Source organism: Talpa occidentalis, unplaced genomic scaffold (assembly GCF_014898055.3).
Source record: "Talpa occidentalis isolate TD23 unplaced genomic scaffold, MPIMG_talOcc4v2.1 talOcc4.2, whole genome shotgun sequence".
NCBI lineage: Eukaryota > Metazoa > Chordata > Mammalia > Eulipotyphla > Talpidae > Talpa > Talpa occidentalis.
In genome coordinates, this window is record NW_023602073.1 from 45,894,684 (window position 1) to 45,915,884 (window position 21,201).

General features: G+C 45.4%; 1 protein-coding gene across 1 annotated transcript in view; it reads right to left on the reverse strand.

The window, feature by feature from the left end:
- Positions 1–19,244, reverse strand: part of LOC119252178 (patr class I histocompatibility antigen, A-126 alpha chain-like) — a 354,426-nt gene extending 335,182 nt beyond the window's left edge. Inside the window, exons 1-3 of the mRNA XM_054698633.1 lie at positions 19,173–19,244; positions 18,557–18,862; positions 18,045–18,320 (exon numbers count right to left, since the gene is read on the reverse strand). Coding sequence (XP_054554608.1) covers positions 18,045–18,320; positions 18,557–18,862; positions 19,173–19,242 — 652 coding nt within the window. The 5' untranslated portion in view covers positions 19,243–19,244. The remainder of the gene's footprint in view (positions 1–18,044; positions 18,321–18,556; positions 18,863–19,172) is intronic.
- Between the last annotated feature and the right edge of the window lie 1,957 nt (positions 19,245–21,201).

A 21,201-nucleotide genomic window follows, 5' to 3' on the forward strand; every position in this document is an offset into this window, starting at 1 on the left:
CATTAATTTACTGGAGGAAATTGGCTTCCTCCTTCGGGTCCACTAAGAAATTGCAGTACTAAATGTAACCAAGAAAGTTATCAGGGTGAATGGCATTTCCTTGTTCATGATTCGTTTTTCCTCACAGAAGATCTGCCCATGTGTGCCCTTGACACCCACCGCTCTGGTCATTATTGCATCCCTTTCAACCTCAATCGTATATGAAACACATTTATCTAGGTACAAATGGCAAAAATCACAGTAAAATAATGAAATATCAATTTTCATTCAAACACCAGGAATAGGTGGTACAACAATATGGGGAAAAACTTGCCTAAACTAATGCCCCCATCTGTTCTCATCCCTGGGTACCACTTGGAGAAGGCCGAGACCTAAATGGGTCATCTGTAGATCAACTACTCTTACAGTAAATGCTTTGTTTTCTAACTGGTCCCTAGAAATTGGGGACCTTGAAATTTATTGGTCCAGGAAACTAACACAACCTGGAACTGGGCCCTTCCATTTCATTCTTACGGTTATCCTGGACACTGGAATCCTGGTTGTAGCTGGGCCTTTAATAAGAATCAGACATCGGGCCTCCCTGGTGGTGCAACCTGCTGAGCACCACACTGTCCGCAGCCTCTGCAGCAGGATTTCCATCCCAGCAGGCGGCAACAATCCCACATGGTGAAGCAGACCTCTCCTGTCTTACCTGCTGCTCCCCCACCAGCAGTGTATTTCATCAGTCTGCCTGTTCTGTTCCCCGCTCTGTCTCTGTGAATCCTCTCACCCTCCCGTGCATCTGGCCTGTACCCCATTTCTTGTATAAAAATAAATAAATCTAAAAAAAAAAAAGAATCAGACATCACTCTCAATTGTCTCTCTTAAAATATCATTTTTGGTGCATTGCCTTAGTCTTTTCCCCCCCGCGGTGATCCATTAAGGATCTTATTAAGGCTAGAAGCCTTGTATGGGCCAGTAATGACACTACAGCTCAGGTCATGATCTGTACTTCTAGATCCTAGATTTTTATTATGACCTCCAGACACCTAACATTACGGTGACCACTTATTCTGCTTCTAGCCACCAAAGGGTTAAAGGTTTTAATGCCACCTTTCATGCCAATGCCACATGATTAACCCCTTGCATCACTCACCATAACATCACTAGCCTTAACATAACTCATGTCCTCTTTCTAAGACAAAGAGCTGAAGTCTGGCTGCCTGTTAATCTTACCTGTAAGTGGACTGGAGAATCTTTTCTTCAACAAATTACCAAAACTTTAGAACATGCTCTTTTGGGTGTCCTGTGTCCTCATAGCTGCTATCATTGCTGCTATGGCCGCGACTGCTACTACTGCTACAGTCACCCTACCTCACTCCACACTGCACAGCAAATGAATTGATATTTTCAAAATGTTACTTCTGAACTCCTGACTCAAACCACCACTGATCAGGAAATCTTATAGCAATTAGATGCTCTTGAGGCCTCAGTGTCCTCGCTTGGAGAACATCAACAAGCCCTCAGGTCACGCACCAGACTTATTGTGATGCCCAGTACCAGTCAATGTGCGTTACTCCTGTTCCTTTTACCACCACCTCCTTTTGGGAAGACATCCTTTATGGTGCCTTCCACGATCATCTGGGTTGACATCTTCTAGATCTCAGAAACAAACTTCAGCAACAAATGGTTCAACTCCAAGAAGAGGCAAAAAATGCCACCTCCAGCCATCTAAATGATATACCCACTGGCTAAATCCAACAAATTGGTTTTCAGGTCTCAGTATCAGAATACGGGTTATGACCGGATTGGGTACATTATGTATTTCATGTTTTCATTCAGTGCTCAAGGCCCACTGTCCCTTGTTCCAGGGGACCGGACAAGCCAAGGCCAGGCTGACCCTTCTACAACCATCACTATATCAACCCCTTTCTGTGCCTCCTGCTGACTCCTCTCCTGATTCTCACCCGCCATAAAACAAAAGGAGAGGAAATATGGGAGTGTGGATTATTCTTTGCCTTGAATATTTTGTGCCTCTCAGAGTATGAACAAGGGAAGTCTGAGATAAGGAACCTCTCAGGGCAAAAGTCCTGAGAGTCCTGTTTCAGCAGGTGCTGAAAAACAGCAATAGATGTTGTTCTTAGAGTAGCAAACCCCTGACTCTCCCTGGGCCTTGCTGGGCCAGAAGGTTACAAGTCCCCCCACAGACTTGTGCATTCCCCATTTGCCTGCTTGCTTCTTTGGTCTTTTTTTTTAATTTTCTGTTGATTCTAATACAAACAAGACTGCCCCGTGAGCTGGGCTGCACCTTCGTGGTGTGGTCCCTCTAGGCTTCTCATTGTCCTGCACATGGACTCTGAGCAATCCTTTTTCATCCCACCACCACATTTTATAATGAGACATGCATTTCCTGCTTAGTTTGTGGTATTTTATGAATATTTTCAAGCACACAGAAAAATTGAATTAACAGCACACCACCCAGATCCCAGCATTAGCATTTGCCACATTTGCTTTATCACTGATCTTTATCCATGCATCTGTCTCTCTATTCAGCCATCTTATTTTTCTGATGCATTTCAAAGTTAGTTGCACATGGCAGTACCTTTCATTTCTCAATAACTGAGCATTCCAATTAACAACTAGAGTTCAATTGGTTAAGATTTTTCTTAGAGATAAACCTTTATTTGGAGAAATGCACAAATCTTAAGTATACTGTCAGAGGAGTTTTCACCCTTGTCAAGAATATTATGATATATTATTATTTTCTGCTCTTGGAAACAATGAACATCTAAATAATTTAATGATGTGTCACACTTCACAATGCAATTGATCAGCCCTCACTCCTTTTGATAACTCCCACAATCCAATCTGAAGCCTCCCTGACCCCTCCATTCTCAGCACGTTCCTGTGACCACACTCTCCTTGGAACAGAGTCCAGGCCTGAGTCATCTTCATAGTTATTTATTTTTATTATATTTTTTGGATAACCTTTATTTTTCCACCATATATACATTTTTTAGGGGTTATAGGTACAAAACTCCAAAATATATGCTATCACCCCATATAAATATGATATATCAATATATGATGTGTTATTCATCTTTGACCTTTCAACAAATAAGTTAATCTAATTCTCCTTTTTCCTGTCATCCACAAGACTATCAGTCAATCATAACAGTAGGTTAGCTTTTTTCATAACTTCACAGCCAAATATTACCATATATAGCTATGGTAAATATTTTTATTATCCGTTTCATTAGACAAACTTGTATTTACATGCAATGCCTGAAGCATAATTTCATTAGAGAAAGAGATGGTCATTTCTTCTAGAAAAACGAATGTCTGAAGTTAGTGAAAAAGAAGGAATAGGGCCTCCCTGGTGGCCCAGGGGTTAAAGTCTCAGCACTATCAAGCTATCACCAGGCACTGTGGCATGAATTGGATCCACAGCCAGGGAGCTGACCCACAAGGCACAGCAGACCTCTCCTGTCTCACCTGCTGCTCCCCTCAGAAGTGTATTTCAATAGATGCACCTGTTCAGCTCCCCACTCTGTCTCTGGTGAATCTCGTCACACACACCCCCCCACACACACCACTCTGGCCTACACCCCAGTTCTTTTATGCATAAATAAATAAAAATAAATCTTTTTTAAAGAAGGAAATAATGATTCCACTTTGTAATTAGCCTGTATGCAGTCACCCAAATCACACCAATTCCTTTACATGAGTGCTACTTTAACATTATTTTTTTTTAAAGATTTATTTATTTATGCATAGAAGCACTGGGTACAGTCAGAAGTGTGGGAGGGTGAGAGAATTCCCCAGAGCCAGAGCAGGGAGCAGAACAGGCAGACTGACGAAGCACACTGCTGAGGGGAGCAGCGGGCGCGGCAGGAGAGGTCTGGGCGCCATGTGGGACCCTAGCCGGCAGCCAGGGATCGAACCGGCACTGCAGAGGCTGCGGATAGCTTCGCAGCCCAGCGCTCAACCTCTGTGTCACCAGGGAGGCCCTACTTTAACATATAACAAGTTACTAACAGAAAACACAAAAATCAGAAACTTATTGCCTTAAACTTCAAATATCAACTTTTAGATATTTGAAGACATAAAAACACAAATCATTTCATATAACAGCATTGGAACTACACACCTTTGTAAAGTGGTGGGACAGTGAAACTATTTCCATGGAAATGACCATCAAAAGTGCTGAGATTGTACCCACCTTGTTTTGGGGCAATTTGCTTCCTTGAGCTTACGCAGAGGACAATACTAAAGTCTATGAATGATCCTCACTGACACTGTGGTGTAAATGAGGGTCTGGCTCTTTGGGCTGCAAAGAGCCCAAAAGAAGAGGAAATGTGGGAGTGTGGATTATTCTTTGCCTTGAGTATTTTGTGCCTTTCAGAGTATGAACAGGGGAAGTTTGAGATAAGGAACCTCTCAGGGCAAAAGTCCTGAGAGTCCTGTTTCAGCAGGTGCTGAAAACAGCAATAGATGTTGTGCTTAGAGTAGCAAACCCCTGACTCTCCCTGATTTCCCAGCCTTGGCTGGGCCAGAAGGTTACAAGTCCCCCACAGACTTGTGCATTCCCCATTTGCCTGCTTGCTTCTTTGGTCTTTTTTTTAAATTTTCTGTTTGATTCTAATACAAACAAGACTGCCCCGTGAGCTGGGCTGCACCTTCGTGGTGTGGTCCCTCTAGGCTTCTCATTGTCCTGCACATGGACTCTGAGCAATCCTTTTTCATCCCACCACCACACTTTGTAAGGAGACATGCATTTCCTGCTCAGTGTCAACACCCCTTGACACTGAGTGATCTCCTCAATCCAATGTTCTCCCTGTAGCGTGAGGTTCAATCTCCATGAAGTGGAGGTTTCTCCTTTCTTTTCATGGTTTATTTCTAGTTTGATGCCTTTATGATCAGAGAAGATCATTGGAATGATTTTGATCATAATGTTTCTGTTGATGTTTATCTTGTGGACCAATATGTGATCGATTCTAGAGAATGATCCAAGCTCACTTGAGAAAAATGTGTACTCAGATTTTTTGGGGTCCAGTGTCCTATAGATGTCTGTTAAACCCATGAGGTCTAGATCTTTATTTAGGGCTCTAGTATTCTTGTTTATTTTTGGTTTCGTTGATCTGTCCATTGGTGAGAGTGGGGTGTTGCAGTCTCCTACTACATATGTATTTTCTCTAATGTCTATTTACAGAGCTGAAAATAATTGTCTTATATATGTTGGCGCTCCTTCATTTGGTGAGAATACCTTCACCTCTATGTTTATTGCAGCATTATTTACAATAGGTAAAATTTGGAAAAATCCAAATGCCCAGATATAGATGACTGGATCAAGAAGATATTGTATATATATACACAATGGAATATTATTCAGCAATCCAAAAAGATAAACTCATGCCATTCACAGCAACGTGGATGGCAACTAGAAAGGATCACACTCAGTGAAATAAGTAAAAAGGGAAAAGAAAAATATCTGATGGTTTCACTTATAGGAGGAAAATAGGAGAACCAAATAAGGGATTGGGAAAAAATAACAATAAAAAAATAAAATAAAATAAATAGTCAACTATAAATCTGAGACATTCTTCAGGGGGAGGGGAAGGAGAGGGATCAAAACAAGGGAGGGAAGAGCACAAGGGACTATGGTGATGGTGCACGGGAGAATTGGTGGTGGGAATTCTATGGGGACTAGACCTGAGAAAAGAAAGCAAACATTATACAAAAATGAACAATGATGCAAAATATATATATATAAATAAAAAACTAAAAATAAACAAACCATTAAGGTGGAGCCTCCCTGGTGGCATAAGGGTTAAATCTCAGCACTGTCAAGCTATGGCCAGCCCTGCAGCAAGAGTTTGATCCCAGGCCTGGGAGCTACCCACATGGTGCTGCAGGCCTCTCCTGTCTCGCCCCTCTCCTGTGTCGTCCCCCTATCTCTCTCCAAGTGCTCTCTCCTCCCACATGCCTGTATCTTACAGCTGATGCTCCTAATGGGCCCTGACATAGGTTGTCTCTGTCCAGAAAGGTCGTGTGACCCCACGTCTTACTCAGAAAGAAGGCAAAATCCTTCCAACATCCTCCGTGACAACATTCTCATCATCCTCAGGGTGCACAGACACCATCTCAGTGACTCCTGCTCCAGCTACAGCCTCTGACACACAGACATCCCCATCTTGGTGCATCTGGGCTGGAGGTTGCCCTGCCTGGACAGAGCTTCTACAGACACCCTGTGGGTATGGAGTGTCCATCAGGTCTTCTCTCAAAGGTAACGTCCCGGTGAGGCCCACCCTGTCCATGCTAGGAGAGTAGCCCTCTTCCTTGTCCCCACACACCTTCTCTGGGTCACCTTCCCCACATTTTCACCCACACTAGGATACGTCAGAAAATTCATCTCTAGCACCAGACTCCTGTGGACATGGGCAGCCCTGGGTCTTGTGGGGACAATAGCAGGTGCCTAAACCTGATCCCTGAACATGAAAAAGAATAGGTGTGCTCCAAAAAATCCCAAAGAAGCAAAATATAAACACACTGAGGCCTGAGGGCCCAGCCCTGTCTAAGTGTAGCCTGATCCAGTCACACTCAGCCTCCACCCACATCCTGGAGATGGGACAGGCCCAGGTGGTATCTGACACAGGTCCTGCTGGGACAGGTGCTCCTGAATGACAAGGACAAAGGAGCAGAGACATGACCCCTGAGGAGTGACCACATCAAAGCCCATGACACACTGAGCACCAACTGGACATAGGCCCCGTCCCCCTCAGCTCCTCACAGCCTCTCCCACCCCCACCTGCACAGGCTTAGTACCGCAAACTTGTAGTCCTGGCTGCTCTTCAGGCCGCCTACTTATTTATTTCCAGTCAAATTTTAGGAATCTTTTCAATTAACACATCAAAAAAACAACCCAGAAAAAAAAAAACATTTTATGTCTGGGTATCTATTTTCAGTAGGGAAGTGGACATTATTCCTCAGGAAAACACAAAGTCCAGGCAGGGGTGGAGCCAGCCCCGCCTCTGCTGGAGCAGGAAAGTCATCAGGGAGAGACACAGGTCAGTGTGGGGGAGTCCTGGTGGGCAGGGCTGGGCCTGTCTCCCCACCTCCTCACGTTATGCTAATGTGACCCCAGATATATGAGGATGCCCTTTGCAATAAGAGAGACCAGAGGATCTTTATTGAGGGAGCGGTTACATCACTGCTTACACTGTAGAAGGTCAGGGTCACCCCTCAGGTGCTGTCACTGTAGCACACCCACACCTGAGCCCCAAGGTCCTCCAGCAGAGCCCACTGAGACCCTCCCTGCTCTGCGGTCACCCTCCCCCTGCCCCTCTGGTAGCCGCTGTTCTACATGCAGACTTCAAGGGTCAGTGTCTGTGAGTGTGTGTTGTTGATAGTCATAATCAACTTTTATTGGTTTTAAATAAATAGCTAATAGTTTGCAAACCATGTTTCTCCAATGTATTTATGTTAAAACACATGAATGTTTTTATTAGATTTTTTTGGCAGAGGAGGTAGGGAAAAAAAGCGGGAAGATTACAATTTCAACGCTGATCTTCAGTGGCAGGGCTAAATACTGGCCATTGTTACCCTTCATTGAAAATTATAGATTTATAATGTCAAAACAAATCAAAACTGAAGCACCTCAGTTTACTTTAAAAAACAATACGAAGGCCCTCCCTGTTGGCGCGAGGGGTTAAGACGTGGCACTATGAGGCTAACCGCAGACACCGCAGCACAAGTTCAATCCCCTGTATGGAAGTGACACACATGGTGCCGCAGACCTCTCCTGACTCAACCATTTCTCCTCTCAGCAGTGTTTTTCAGTCAGTCCACCTGTTCTGTTCCTCACTGTTCTCTGTCTCTGGTGAATCCTCTCAACCCCCAAACCTCTGGCCTGTACCCCAGTTCTTACATGCATAAATAAATAAATCTTTAAAAAAATAGTGAAATATATTATTGGGCATCACATTTCCCTTTCTAAATATATTTACATTCACATAACTTTACACTTATCACATAATGGTTTCTAAAAATAAACATCAAAATGTTAAATTAAATAATCCCACATCTGATAAATCATGGTAGTATCAATTTTTTAAATTGATACTTCCAGTTTATTTATTCATCAGTAAAATGTAACATTTAACAATGTCCCAGAGAATAGGGGGACATATGCAATATGAAAAGGTCATTTGCACTACAGATTATATCAGACCTGCTGTCACATTGGGGCTTCCCCTTGAACAAAGTACTACAAGGTCATTGCCGGGCCAGCACTGAAGACAGAACTACTCCTGACACCAGGCACCATCTGTCACTGTACCCATGTTCATTGTTACGACGCTGAGCCTTGGTGCTATTAGCATAATGAGTTTTTCTTAACGAATGTGGTGGGTTAAGGCAAAAGGACTTAACATAGTCTCCTCAATCATTTATTTTCTCTCCAACTTTTTAAAAATTATTGATGAGACTATAAAAGTTACAGATTCACTGGCTGGAAAGACAGTCACTGCTTAGGTCAATCCCTGGTACTTACACATGAGTTTGGTTTCTCTTGGTCTCTCAGCATGACCATCCCTCAGCAGGGCCCTCAATGCGGAGTGTCAAATGCTACCATTGCTGTCTCCTGGCTGGATGTCGATTATTTTCTATGATTAAAAATATTTAATAATTGGCCTCCCTGGTGGCGCAGGCAGTTGAGCACAGTGCTGTGAAGCTGTCTGCAGCCTCTGCAGCATGGGTTCTATCCTGGCCAGCCAGGGAGATACCACATGGCATGGCAGACCTCTCCTGTCTTCCCGCTGCTCCCCTCAGCAGTGTATTTCAGTCAATCTGCCTGTTCATTCCCCACTCTGTCTCTGGTGAATCCTCTCATGCTCCCGCACATCTGGCCTATACTCTGGTTCTTGTATGCATGAATAAATAAATATTTAAAATTTTTTAATAATTGGGCAATAATCTGCTCAGTCTTTGTAAACTCTCCACTGAGTAATTTCTTATTTTTTACAACTTTCTGCTGGCTGCTGTGCTTTTTTCTGTCACCTTCTTTCCTTCAAAGGAGGAATGGTTATTGAAGGAGCCTCAAACTCTACCCTGCAATGTAAAATACTGTCCACAGTTGTAGTTAGAGAAGAGGTGGTGGTTTGTCTGATGAGCTGAGTCATTAATAAATGGGCTTAAGATTTGAGGAGACAGAAATCATTGTCATGAATGGAAATTGTGCAGACATTGACTGAGATGTACAACCTAAATAAACCAGCTGATACAATGGAAAGATTAAAGGTAGAGATGATAAGGTAGACTCTGAAGAAAACCATCCACAGGGTGAAAACTATGACTTGCAGGTGAAGAAGGATCTTCTAGAGATGAGGTTCATGGATTCGCTTATCTATAAGTCTATGGCGAAGGCCTCTGTGAATCCAGTAGATCAGCATTTTGGTGAGAAAGAGGAAGGACCATACAAGTACAATGAGTTGAATCCAGCTGTTTGGAAACTCTCCTGTGTTGTCATATAATTTGCTGCATCTTCTTAGCCCCACGGTATTCCCACCATCTGGGAATACTTACTCCATAGTAATGACCTAACAGTAAACATGATTCTCAGTAGACTTGATTCTATAAATATTGTGGGTGGTTCATTAGGGAATGACTATAGACAAAATAATGCTCATTGTCACAAAGAGGAAATAAAGAATAAAAGCACCAAGATTTCTTATAACCAGGAGAGTGACAGTTTGTTGGAAGATGTCATACTTTGGCCCTGTGGTTGGATATAGAAGTAATATAAAAAAATAATTATCTGCAGCATCGGGTACAAGATCCATCTTAGCTCTAGCAAATAGGGGAGGTTGGAGGATCCAGTGGCGGTGCAGGTGCAAGAAGAAACAATGGGGGACTCAGTCAGCGGGAGTCAGGCTCTGTCATCAAATGAGTCTGATGCCAAACTAGAGAGGGTCAGTCCACCATGCAGCGCTGCCAGGTCAGGAAGCCTGGGCTGGTCTACAGCCCTGGGCAGCAATAGGCGCAGCCTGGGGGGTTCAAGGGTTAGTTTTTAAGTTTGTTAGATTTCTCTATATCATATATGAATGACATATTTGTCTTTCTCCTTTGGACTTATTTCAATTAGCTCCATCCATGTTGCCCCAGATGGCATGAGTTTATGTTTTTCTGATAAGTAGTATTCTATTATCTATATACTACTTCTTCTTGATTTCTCATCTGTTTTCAGGCATTTTGCTTGTTTCCATAGCTTGGATATTGTAACTAGTGCTGCAGTGATCATGGATGTGCAAAGGTGTCGTTCACAGTGTATTTGTGTTCTGTGGGTACATACATAGGAGTGGGACTGCTGGGCCCTATGGTAGATACACTTTTAATCTTCTATGAAATCTCAATACTGTTATATATATATATATATATATGTGTGTGTGTATATATATATATATATATATATATATATATATAGTACAATGTCTGCTTGTATGCTTTCTCCTCAGGTGTATTCCCCATAAAATTCCCAGCACCAATTCTCCCATGAACCATCACCATAGTCCTTTGTGCTCTTCTCCTCCGTTTTGCTCCTTCTACCTCCCCCTCCCTTGCAAAATGTCTCTGATTTATAGTTTTCTGCTAATTTTGGTTTTTTATTTATTACTACTGCTATTTATTTTCCTGGTCTCTTATTTGATTCCCCTAGATTCCTCCTATAAGGGAAATTAACCAATATTTTTCTTCATGTCTCTGGTTTATTTCACTGAACATAATCCCCTCTAGTTCCATCCATGTTGAGAATGGCATGTGCTGATCTTTTTAGATTGCTGAATAGTCTTTCATTATATATATATACCACATCCTCTGGATCCAGTCATTTATTTTAGAATATTTGAGTTGTTTCCACATCTTACCTTTTATAAATACTGCTGCAATAAATATGGGGGGGCATGTATCCTTTTGAGTTAATGCTTTCGTATCCTTTGGGTAGATTCCTAGGAGTGGAATTGCTGGGTCATGGCAGCTCCATTTCAGTAGTTTGCAGAAACTCCACACAGTTTTCCATAATGATTGGACCAGTTTATATTCCCATCAGCCAGTGGGAGAATTCCTTTTCCTCCACATCCTTGTGAACATTTGTTGTTGCCTATTTTTAAAATATTTTTATATTTTATGTATTTTTACATCATTTTTGCACAATGTATGCATTTTCATTTTTGCACAATATACACATTTTCATCTTGGTTTTATTCCCCACACAATTCCCACCCTCCTCTTATGTTTCTTGTTTTTTTAATATGTGCCATTCTCACTGGTTTAGGGCAGTATCTCATTGTGGTTTTGATTTGAATTTCCCTGATTTAAGTGATGTTGAACATTTTTTCATATACCTGTTGGCCATTTGCATTTCCTCTTTGGAGAAGTCTTTTTAGCTCTTTTTCCCATTTTTTGACTGGATTGTTTATTTTTGTTGAGTCCTGTGAGTTCTTTGTAGCTCTTTGTGATCGTCTCTTACCAGTTGCATTGTGTGCAAAAATTTTCTCCCAATAAGAAGGGTCTATCTGTTTTAGTTAATATCTCTTTTGCTGTACTAAAGCTTTTTTAGGTTGATGTAATCCCAGCTGTTTATCTTTTCCTTCACTTTTTTTTTTTCTGGGTTGTGTCTTTAAAGATGTTATGGATATTAAGATCATGTAGTGTTTTGCCTGTATTTTCTTCTATGTATTTTATGGTTTCAGGTCTTATGTTGAATACTTTTATCAAATTTCAGTTGGTTTTTGTGTATGGTGTGAGGTAGTAGTCTAGCTTCATTTTTTGCATGTAGCAGTTCAGTTTTCCCAGCACCATTTATTGAAAAAACTGTCCTTGTTCCATTGCCTATAATTTGCTCCTTTGTCCATAAATATGTGGGTTTATTTCTGGGTTTTCTATTCAATACCATTAGTCTGTGTTTTTTTGTTCTGGTATCGCAGTGTTTTAACTATTATGGCTTTACAGTACAGTTTGAAGTCTGGGAGTGTGATGCCTCCATTCTCTTTCTTTTTAGTCAGGAGAGCTTTGGCTAGTTGCAGAAACCTTGATAGTGTTTCCATCAAAACTGAACCCATCTACATTCCCATAAACAATGTAGGACTGTTCCCTATTCAACATGTCCTCGCCAGCACTTATTAATGTCTGGTCTTTCTGATATAGGCCATTCTCACAGACATGAAGTGGTTTTGTTACAGCAATTTCCCAGAGAAATCTGACAGCACTCAGAGAGGTGGAGAAAGATTTAATGTCACACTAGTGCGCTCAGTGGGAATTTCCCCAAAGGGCTGAGCACCCAAGAACAAGAATGGCAAGGTTTTATACAGTTATATAAGGAAACTTGCTATCCCATCCACCATAGCACAAGCATTCTTTATAGTTTGGGAAGGGGGTTCAAGGGAGTCATGGCTACCACCATGGACAAGCAGTGCAGCACACACAGCAACTTCTTTGCTTCAGCAAGCAGCAGAACCAAAGGGTAGACTCCCCAAGCAGCAGCCTTGGGAAACTTTCTGTTTCATTCCTCCCTTTTGATGTCCTTACTATGTGCTAGGGAGTATCAAGTTATGGACTCACAGCAAGCAGCAGGAAAGGAGCCTAAGGGCTCATATTGTCTTAACTAACATGTGGAGTTTAGTAGCCTCCAAACAGGACTGGATTAACCGTGTGGCCAGATTAAAAGCCACGACCCAAGGGTGAGCATCACAAGAATGGAGATCAGTGGACCCAGGACAGGAGGGAGCCAAGGCACAGTGTGGTGATGTTGTCCCACCAAGGGAAACAAGAGAAGCAGCTACCACTGGGTCCAACTCAGCAGCCCATAAGCATTCCCTGTGATGCTCCTTGAGCTTATGCCATGCACAGGCCAACCAGCTTCCGGGCTGTGGTTGGAGCAGGGCTGCAACAGGTCACGGTGTTGGGAAGGAGTCTCTCCGCAGGGTCAGTCTGACCTGGTTTGCAGGGTCCGGGCAGGCCATCCACGGTTCTGATGTCTCATGTGAGCTCACAAATGTGGGGAGTCGCGTTCCTTCAGAGTAACACCTGCAAATTTGACAGCAGTAGGGTAGTAAGGATGACAGTACAGGTTCCCACCCAGACACGTTTGAGTGGCTCTTTTTCCAGTCCTTTACCCAGACTCGGTCCCCAGGTTTGTGGAGATGAACTGGGGATCCCAAAGTTACGGGGCCCTCTGGGTGACGGTTTCATTAACCTTGTGTAGGACATTACTAAGGAGCTGCAGCTGCCGATTTAGTCCCAGTTGGCCAGTGTGTCTGAGGTCTCCCCTCCCCATGGACACAACAGGGGAGGCCGGCCAAGCAAAATCTCAAAGGGGGTGTAGCCACTAGCACCAGGAGTGCACCGAATTCTGAGCAGCACTAAGGGGAGAAGGTCCACCCCGGGCTAACCTGTTTCCTTGCAAAATTTTCCCAGAGTCGTTTAATGGTTCGGGAGACATGTTCTACTGTCCCAGAACTCTGTGGCCGATAGGTGGGAAGATTCCATGTAATATGAAGTAAGCGAGTCAGGTGAGTGGTGATTTTAGCAGCAAAATCTAGGCCAGTATCACTGCCAATAGTCACGGGGATCCCATACTAGGAATTATTTCCCTTACAAGACCTTTGGTGACTTCTCGGGCCTTCTCTGTTCTGGAGGGGACGCCTCTACCCTCCCAGAGAAGGTGCAGATGAGAACAAGTAAATATCTGTAGCCTCTGCAAGGCTTGATTTTTTCTGAGGTCCACCTACAGGTCCTTAAAAGGGAGTAGCATATATGCTGTACACAAATCTGGTACCTGAAGAAGCAAACTAAAGGGACGAAAGTTTATCCACCGGTAGAAGCCATAACTTCTGTGGTGTTTTCACCTTTTTTTTTTAATTTGTTATTTTATTTATTTATTTATTTTTAATTATTTTTAAATTATTTATTTTTTACATCATTGTTCATTTTTAAACAATATTTGCTTCCCACCCCCCACCCTCTGCCATGTAGTCCCCATAGAATTTCCTTCCCCAATGCACCTGTGCACCATCACCACAGTCCCCTGTGCTTCTCCCTCCCTCCCTCTGATCCCTCTCCCTCTCTTCCTCTGCAGCATGTCTCTGGTTTATAATTGTCTGTTTTTGTTTTGTTGTGTTTAGTACTGCTATTATTTTTTACACTGATGTCTTATTTTGTTCCCCTATATTCCTGCTATAAGTGAAACCATCCAATATTTTTCATTTTTCCTTCTGACTTATTTCACTGAGCATAATTCCTTCTAGCTCCATCCATGTTGCTGCAAATGGCATGAGTTTATCTTTTTGATGGCTGAGTAACATTGAGAATGGCACATATAAAAAAAATAGCAACGACAAATGTTGGCAAGGATGTGGTGAAAAAGGAACTCTCCTATATTGCTGGTGGGAGTGCAAACTGGTCCAACCACTATGGAAAGCTGTCTGGAGATTCCTCAGTCTACTAATAATGGAGCTACCACGTGACCCAGCCATTCCACTCCTAGAGATCTACCCAAAGGACACAGAAACATTGATTCAAAAGAACACCTGTACCCTTATGTTTATTGCAGCACTATTTATAATAGGTAAAACCTGGAAACAACCAAATGCCCAAAAATAGATGACTGGGTCAAGAAGATGTGGTACATATACACAATGGAATATTCTTCTTTATTTTTGATGCAAGCTCTCTTTCATCTCAACTCGGGTGTAGTTGCTGGCACAGGCCCTGAGCCTGAGCACTGTGGGCTCCAGACAACAGTGGCAGGAGGTGATGTCTCAGCTGAGCCACCAGGCGTGCCCGAGGCAGGCATTGTGGAGGAGCTGACAGACGAGGGGATGGCGGTACTGGGCAAGGAGGAGCTGGTGTAGCGCCTGCAGTAGGAGGCAGTGGCGAGCCGGGCCACTCTGGAGCAGCGAGGCCACCTCATCTAGGTGAGTCGGCAGTTGCAGAGCCACTGAGGCCAGATCTGCGACTCACGCAATTTAACTGGCATCCGCAGGCTGAGAACCCCGGGCTGCGTGACCTCTGCTGCCTTTTTGCGTAGGCATCATACTGTGTGCTGGGGGCTGCTCTCAGGGACTCCAGCATCCCAGGCGGTGAGGACCTGGGTAGTTGCTGGCAGAAGTTGGCTGAGCAGGAGGGCTACCAGGAGGGGGCGCTCTGCCTGGCATTGGGTGAAGGAGGACTGTGGAGTGGGGGGCGGCCTCTGGCACCAGGCTAGCATCTGAGTTTGTCTTGCCCCTGTGTGGGCTCCACGACCTGGACTAAGGACCCAGTTTTCTTTGTACTAACACCCGCCTGAATTGCTCCCCAAAAGCCAGGATTGTGCTAGGCCTGTAGATGTGGATGCCGCCCAGTCCAGGGGCCGCTGGATTTGGAGGGTCCTGATCAGGGAACAAAAACCTCACACAGAGAAATCAGAGGGCACTCAGAGAAGTAGAAAGTGAGAGATTTAATTGCCACACTGGCAGGCTCAGTGGGATCATTCTGCATTGTTCGGGAATTGGTTCAAAGGAATCATGGCTCCACCTCAGACAAGCAATGCAGTACACCCAGCACTTCTCCGCTCCAGCAAGCAGCAGAATCAAAGCAGTACACTCCCCCAAGCAGCAGGCTTGGGAACGTTTGCTTCAGGTTATCATTGTGTTTTAAATCAGGGGGTTGTGAATAGATCAAGAAGGTGTGGTCCATATATACAGTGGAATACTACTCAGTGATCAAAAACATAAACTCATGCCATTTGGGAAATATGGATGGGGCAGGAAAAAATACTAAGCTTGATAAGTCAGAAGGAAAAAATAAATATCAGATGGTTTCCCTTATATGTGGGATATACAGAAATCAAACAAAGGGTCAGAGTAAAGACAAAACTTCAGCCTGATCCTAGATCTGAGGCACACAGCAGAGGAAAGGGAGAGAGATGGTTCCAAACAGGGGAGGGAAGAGCACAAGGGACTGTAGTGATGGATCATGGGTGCTATGGTGATGAGAGAACTATAAGGACTACACCTGAGAGAGAAATCAAATATTATACAAAAATTAACAATGATGTAAGAGAATAAATAAATAGATTTAATAAAAAATTTTCTATCACTCACTGACAGCTAGAAAACAAATAAAATTAAATAAAGCAGAGGATCCTGAAGTTACAAAATGGGGGTGAGAGAAATCCTGTAACATCCAGTCTCACACAAGGCAGAGCGCTCATTCCACGATGGAAAATAATACTGAAGAAATTCTGGTGAGTTACATTAAGTGATAACATTCTCAATAGTCCACTGCATCCTAAGACTGTCCCACTCACAGCTCCCCACAACCTGGCCCCATCCTCTGGGGTGTCCCAGGGGGTGAGAGACATCCCAGAGTCCTGGGGACTGTTGTTGCCTGAGGAAGCACAGAAGAGACGTGGTCAGCGCCCAGAGATGAGACCCACAGAGGAACTGATGAAGGTGACTCTCGCTAGAGTTCCCTCTACACTGTCCTCAGGGGCTCAGACCCAACCCCTGATCCATACTTACCTGCTGCCTGACTGTAGCTGACTGCGTGTCCCCCTGTGGGAAGAAACATCATGTGAGACAAAGGAGGAGTCAGGTGACAAGTCCTAAAGGAATTCCCAAGTCTAGGTGAGAGGGAAGTTTCTAGAACTGTGACTGAAGACCCAGGTCAGGACTGGGATATATGAAGAATGGATATGAAATGGACCTGGAGTCTTTCCTCAGCAGGGTCCTTCCCCTGTGACATTTCCTGGGAAACAGATCCCCATCACCACAGTTATAAGGTGAACAATTGGTGATTCATTTTCATAAGTGCTTTACAAAGAGTGAGTGTTCACAATCAGCTCCAGACTGGGCAACACGTGTGTGGATCAGACTCCCTAGTAACCAGGAAGGGCAAGTTCTCTCTGGGACATGAAAGTCCCCAGTGGACAAGATCCCCCACTCCCTTCCCTACCTGAGCGCATATTCCTCCACCTCACAGCTGCAGCCACCGCAGCTCCAGTGAGCACAGCTCCAAAGAGAACCAGGCCAGCAATGATGCCCGCAGTGGGGATGGAGGACTGAGAAGGGGGCACTGGAAGGGAAGGGAAGGTAGACCTTGAGCTTCAGGCCTCATCCTGACCCTCTGAAGGTCTCCCAAAGGGCTCATGATTCCTCTGAGCAGAAGCTCAGTGCCCACGTCCCCCTCCTTACCCCAAGTCAGGACTGTAGGCACCAATAGCCCCTCATGCTTCACATGGCATGTGTATCTCTGTTCCTCTCCAGAAGGCACCACCATAGCCGCCCACTTCTGGAAGGTTCCATTCCCCCCAGGCCTGGTCTCCACCAGCTCTGTGTCCTGGGTCAGGTCCTCCCCATCTCGCTGCCAGGTCAGGGTGATGTCCGCAGGGTAGAAGCCCAGGGCCCAGCACTTCAGGGTGACCTTATGCTCAGAGGTGGGGTGGTGGGTCACTTGTGTTTTGGGGGGATCTGAAGAGAATGGTCAAAAATTCACACTTTGGGTTTCCTCTATGGATACTAAAGCAGCCTCACTGACCATCCTCAGAGTGGACATGACAATTGGTTTGGAGGGAGGAAGCACAAAACCTAGAAACCAGCCTAGTCTGGAGAATCTGGGATAATCAGGTGAGAGCCCAGGGCAGGAGGACGCAGGTCTCTAAGGAGAACACAGACTTTTGCTCCTGACCTGGGTGGAGGGTGAATGACACAGAAAGGCAGGAGTCAGATCCAGAAATGTTCTCAGACCAAAAACAAGACCTTGAAAGAGAAACTCATGGTTCCCAGGATGGCTGCCGGGTCACAAGGATCCAGGGAGAGTTATTTCAGGATGGCCTCCCTCCCTCAGGAGAGACTGGATTCCTTAACCGTCCAGAAAAGTGGTGTCTTCTGGGCGAGTCTCTCTCTAGCACAGAACATGAAACCCAGGGGACTCTCCCTCTCTGCCCAGAAAGCAGCTGCTGTTCTGCCCATTATTCCCTTTTCCCTGTGGGGCGCCAGGAGAGGGGAGGTCCGAGGCCTTGTGGCCCCTCTTACCTGTGCGCTGCAGCACCTCCTTCCCCAAATTCAGGAATCTGAGGAGCCACGGGAAGCACCTGCCCTGTATACTGTTCCTGACGCGCCTGGCCCTCCCCTGCGCCTCCCACTCGCGCTGGGTGATCTGAGCCACCGAGTCCGCGGGGGTCCAGGAGCGCAGGTCCTCGCTCAGGGAGATGAAATCCGCGCCGTCGTAGGCGAACTTTTCATACCCGCCGCGGAGACGCAGGTCTGGCCCCACTTCACAGCCACACATCCTCTGGAGCGTGTGAGACCCTGAAATCCAACCCACCCCTGTGGTCAGTCCCGAGGTCACCCATGGTCACCCCGCCCTCTCACCCTGAATAAACCTAAACTGAAATGAAAGGGCGGGCAGGACAGTTCCTTCCCCAGGGAGGGGCCTGGCAGATTCACCAGCCTCGAGGGGTCAGTGGTCCCTGAGACTCGGGACACCCCGGCTTAGGGTGGGAATGGGGGGTGACCTGACCCCGGCCCCGCTCCGCGAAGCTCACCGTCCTCGCTCTGGTTGTAGCGGCCGCGCAGGTCCCTCAGGAGCACTTGGAACCACTGTGCGTTGTTCCTTTGGTTCTGAGTCTCCTCGTCCAGGTCCTCCTGCCCCACCTGCCCCGCCCAGGGCGCCCGCGGCTCCACACTCTGGCCTGGAGAGTCGCTGTCGAACCGCCCGAACTGCGTGTCGTCCACGTACCCCACGGCGATGACACGGGGCTCCCCATTGTGGTTGTGGTTGCCATTGCCGTTGCTGTTGCCGTTGCCATTGCGGGACATGGTGGTGGAGAAACACCTCAGGGAGTGGGAGTCTGGGGGCGGGAGGGAGACCCGGGCTGACCCTCCTCTCAGCATTGGACCCAGGGCCCAGGGAGATGGGCCTGGAGGGGAGAAAGGGGCGGGGCCGTGAGAGTGCAAAGCGGGGTGGGCCAAGAAGGACCCAGACTCAGGGGACCAGAGCACTCAGGGGAGGCGGGAGGGACACAAGGGGCCAGAACACAACGGGACTGAAGGGGAATAAGAGGTTGGGGGGAGATGAACCTTTCCTGGGGTCCTGCACACTCAGGGGGCTCCTTGCTCCTCCCTCCTGGAGCAACAGTGTCCAGCTGGACACGCACTCACCCGCCCGGGTCTCCATCAGGGCCAGGGGCCCCAGAGCAGCAGCAGGAGGGGGAGGGGCATCACACTCCATCCAGGGTCTGGGGAGAAGGAGTCCAGGAGGGTCCTTGGAGACTTTGTAACTGGAGCAGGATGATGCTGATTGTCTTCCCTGGACACCCCTAGGAAATGGGGAGAGAGAATGGGGGTGAGTGTGGGGTCATCATGGCTGCACCACCCCACGGAGCCTGTGAGAGGGAGACATGATGCTGTACAGGGTGACAGGGGAGGCTCCAAATTCCCTTCCCCACCTTAGGGAGGAGTGGATTTGGGCTGGGAGAAGCAGCAGCCTGGAGGAATGAAGAAACTAGTAGCGTTTTCAGGTAATTGTGAATATTCCAGCGTGAATTAAAACTGTACAGGTGGTGGTTTCTCGAAGGTTATTTGCAAAGTGAAACCTGAAATAATATCAGGGAATATTTCCTATTCTGTTACATTTCCATAGGCCTTTCTTGCATATTGGTTTGGACTTGTGCTAATGTATGATTTTTTAAGGTGATACATTGTTTCACTAAGTTACATAGATCTTTAGTGTTAATTACACTGGAATCAAATGATCAAAAAATGTTTTATTTTATAATCAGAAATCCCAAAAGAAAAATTCATACTATAAATTGTCAAGTAGTGAGGCACTCAATTTTTCATAATTCTGGTTTTCTCTGAGAGCTTATATTTTATCAAAGTTACTGTCATTTGCCATTGTTGATTTTCTTCAAGAAACAGACACTCATTTTGAGGAAAGTGTCTGCTAATTACCCAAATTTAAATAACCTTAGTTTGTGTCATTCATCCTTTCAGGTAAGATTCGTGTTGCCCACAAATAAAAAGAGTCTAATTCATCTCATACAAATATTTTCCTCAGGACACAGGGCTTGGGATGCCTCAGAGTGCTCTGTGTGTCCTTCCAGGTCAGCACACCAGATATTTTAAAATGTGGAGTTGAGGATGATGCAATAATGAAGATAACTTTTAATGTTTTTCCCAGGACATTTTCAAGTGAAACTGGCTTTGATTTTTGTTCCTGCAGGTAAGTGCTGGTGAAGAATTACTACTTCTGCAGTGGTGCTATAAGCTCCACTCTTATGAATTTTTACCTCAGCAAATGCCAAATAGTGAAAAGACAAATGGTGTCTAGGTGATGTTTTGAAACTAGTTTTACCTCATGGACCCCATGAAAGGTTCTGGGTGACTTCAAGGGCTCCACAGACCACACTTTGAGAAATGCTTTTCTCAGTGAACCAGGGAGCATCTCCCAAGTGTTCTTGGCCTTTGCTTCCTCTTCACTTCCCAACATCCCTCTCCCTGGCTGGCTCCTGCCTCCCTAAGCTGCCTCCCCTGCAGATACAATGGGGAGCAGAGAGAAGCCCCTGGAAACGTGGAGCTTGTGCTGTCAGGAGAGATGGACACTAAGTAAAGGTGACAAAGACACTTGTAAACCCGACCTGAGCCCCGTGCTGGGAGGAAGGAGTGTGTTTATTGTGAACGCAGAGAAGCAGGAGCCCTAATAGGACCTGACCACTACTATCAATAGTATCAAAAGTATCAAAGTATCAGATAGTATCAATAGTATCAAAAAATATATATATAAAAAAAATTAAGCATAAGGAAAAGATTTTATCTCTTCCCATAACTGTCACTTCTATCCCTGACACACGTGCTCTGGCCCCATAGACCAGCCTGTCCCCTCTGCCCTCAGCCCCCTCCACGTCCTGCCCCACCACAAAACCATACTGAAGAGGCCTATAGCCTAATCTACAGCCTGGTCCTGGCTCCGTCCTCCCCCTCATCTGCTCTTCCCTCATTTATTATGCGCTGAAGGACAGGCCTCCCCAAGATGTTCAGAAAGGCGTCCCCCAGACAGGCCAATTGGCACGTGAATTATTTTCATCTGAGGATCATCAGAGGTTCATCTTAAGAAACGGTTACCACATCTGTAACTACCTAGTATGAAAATGGGGGCCTTACCCCAAATTAGGCTTATTACCAGAAACAA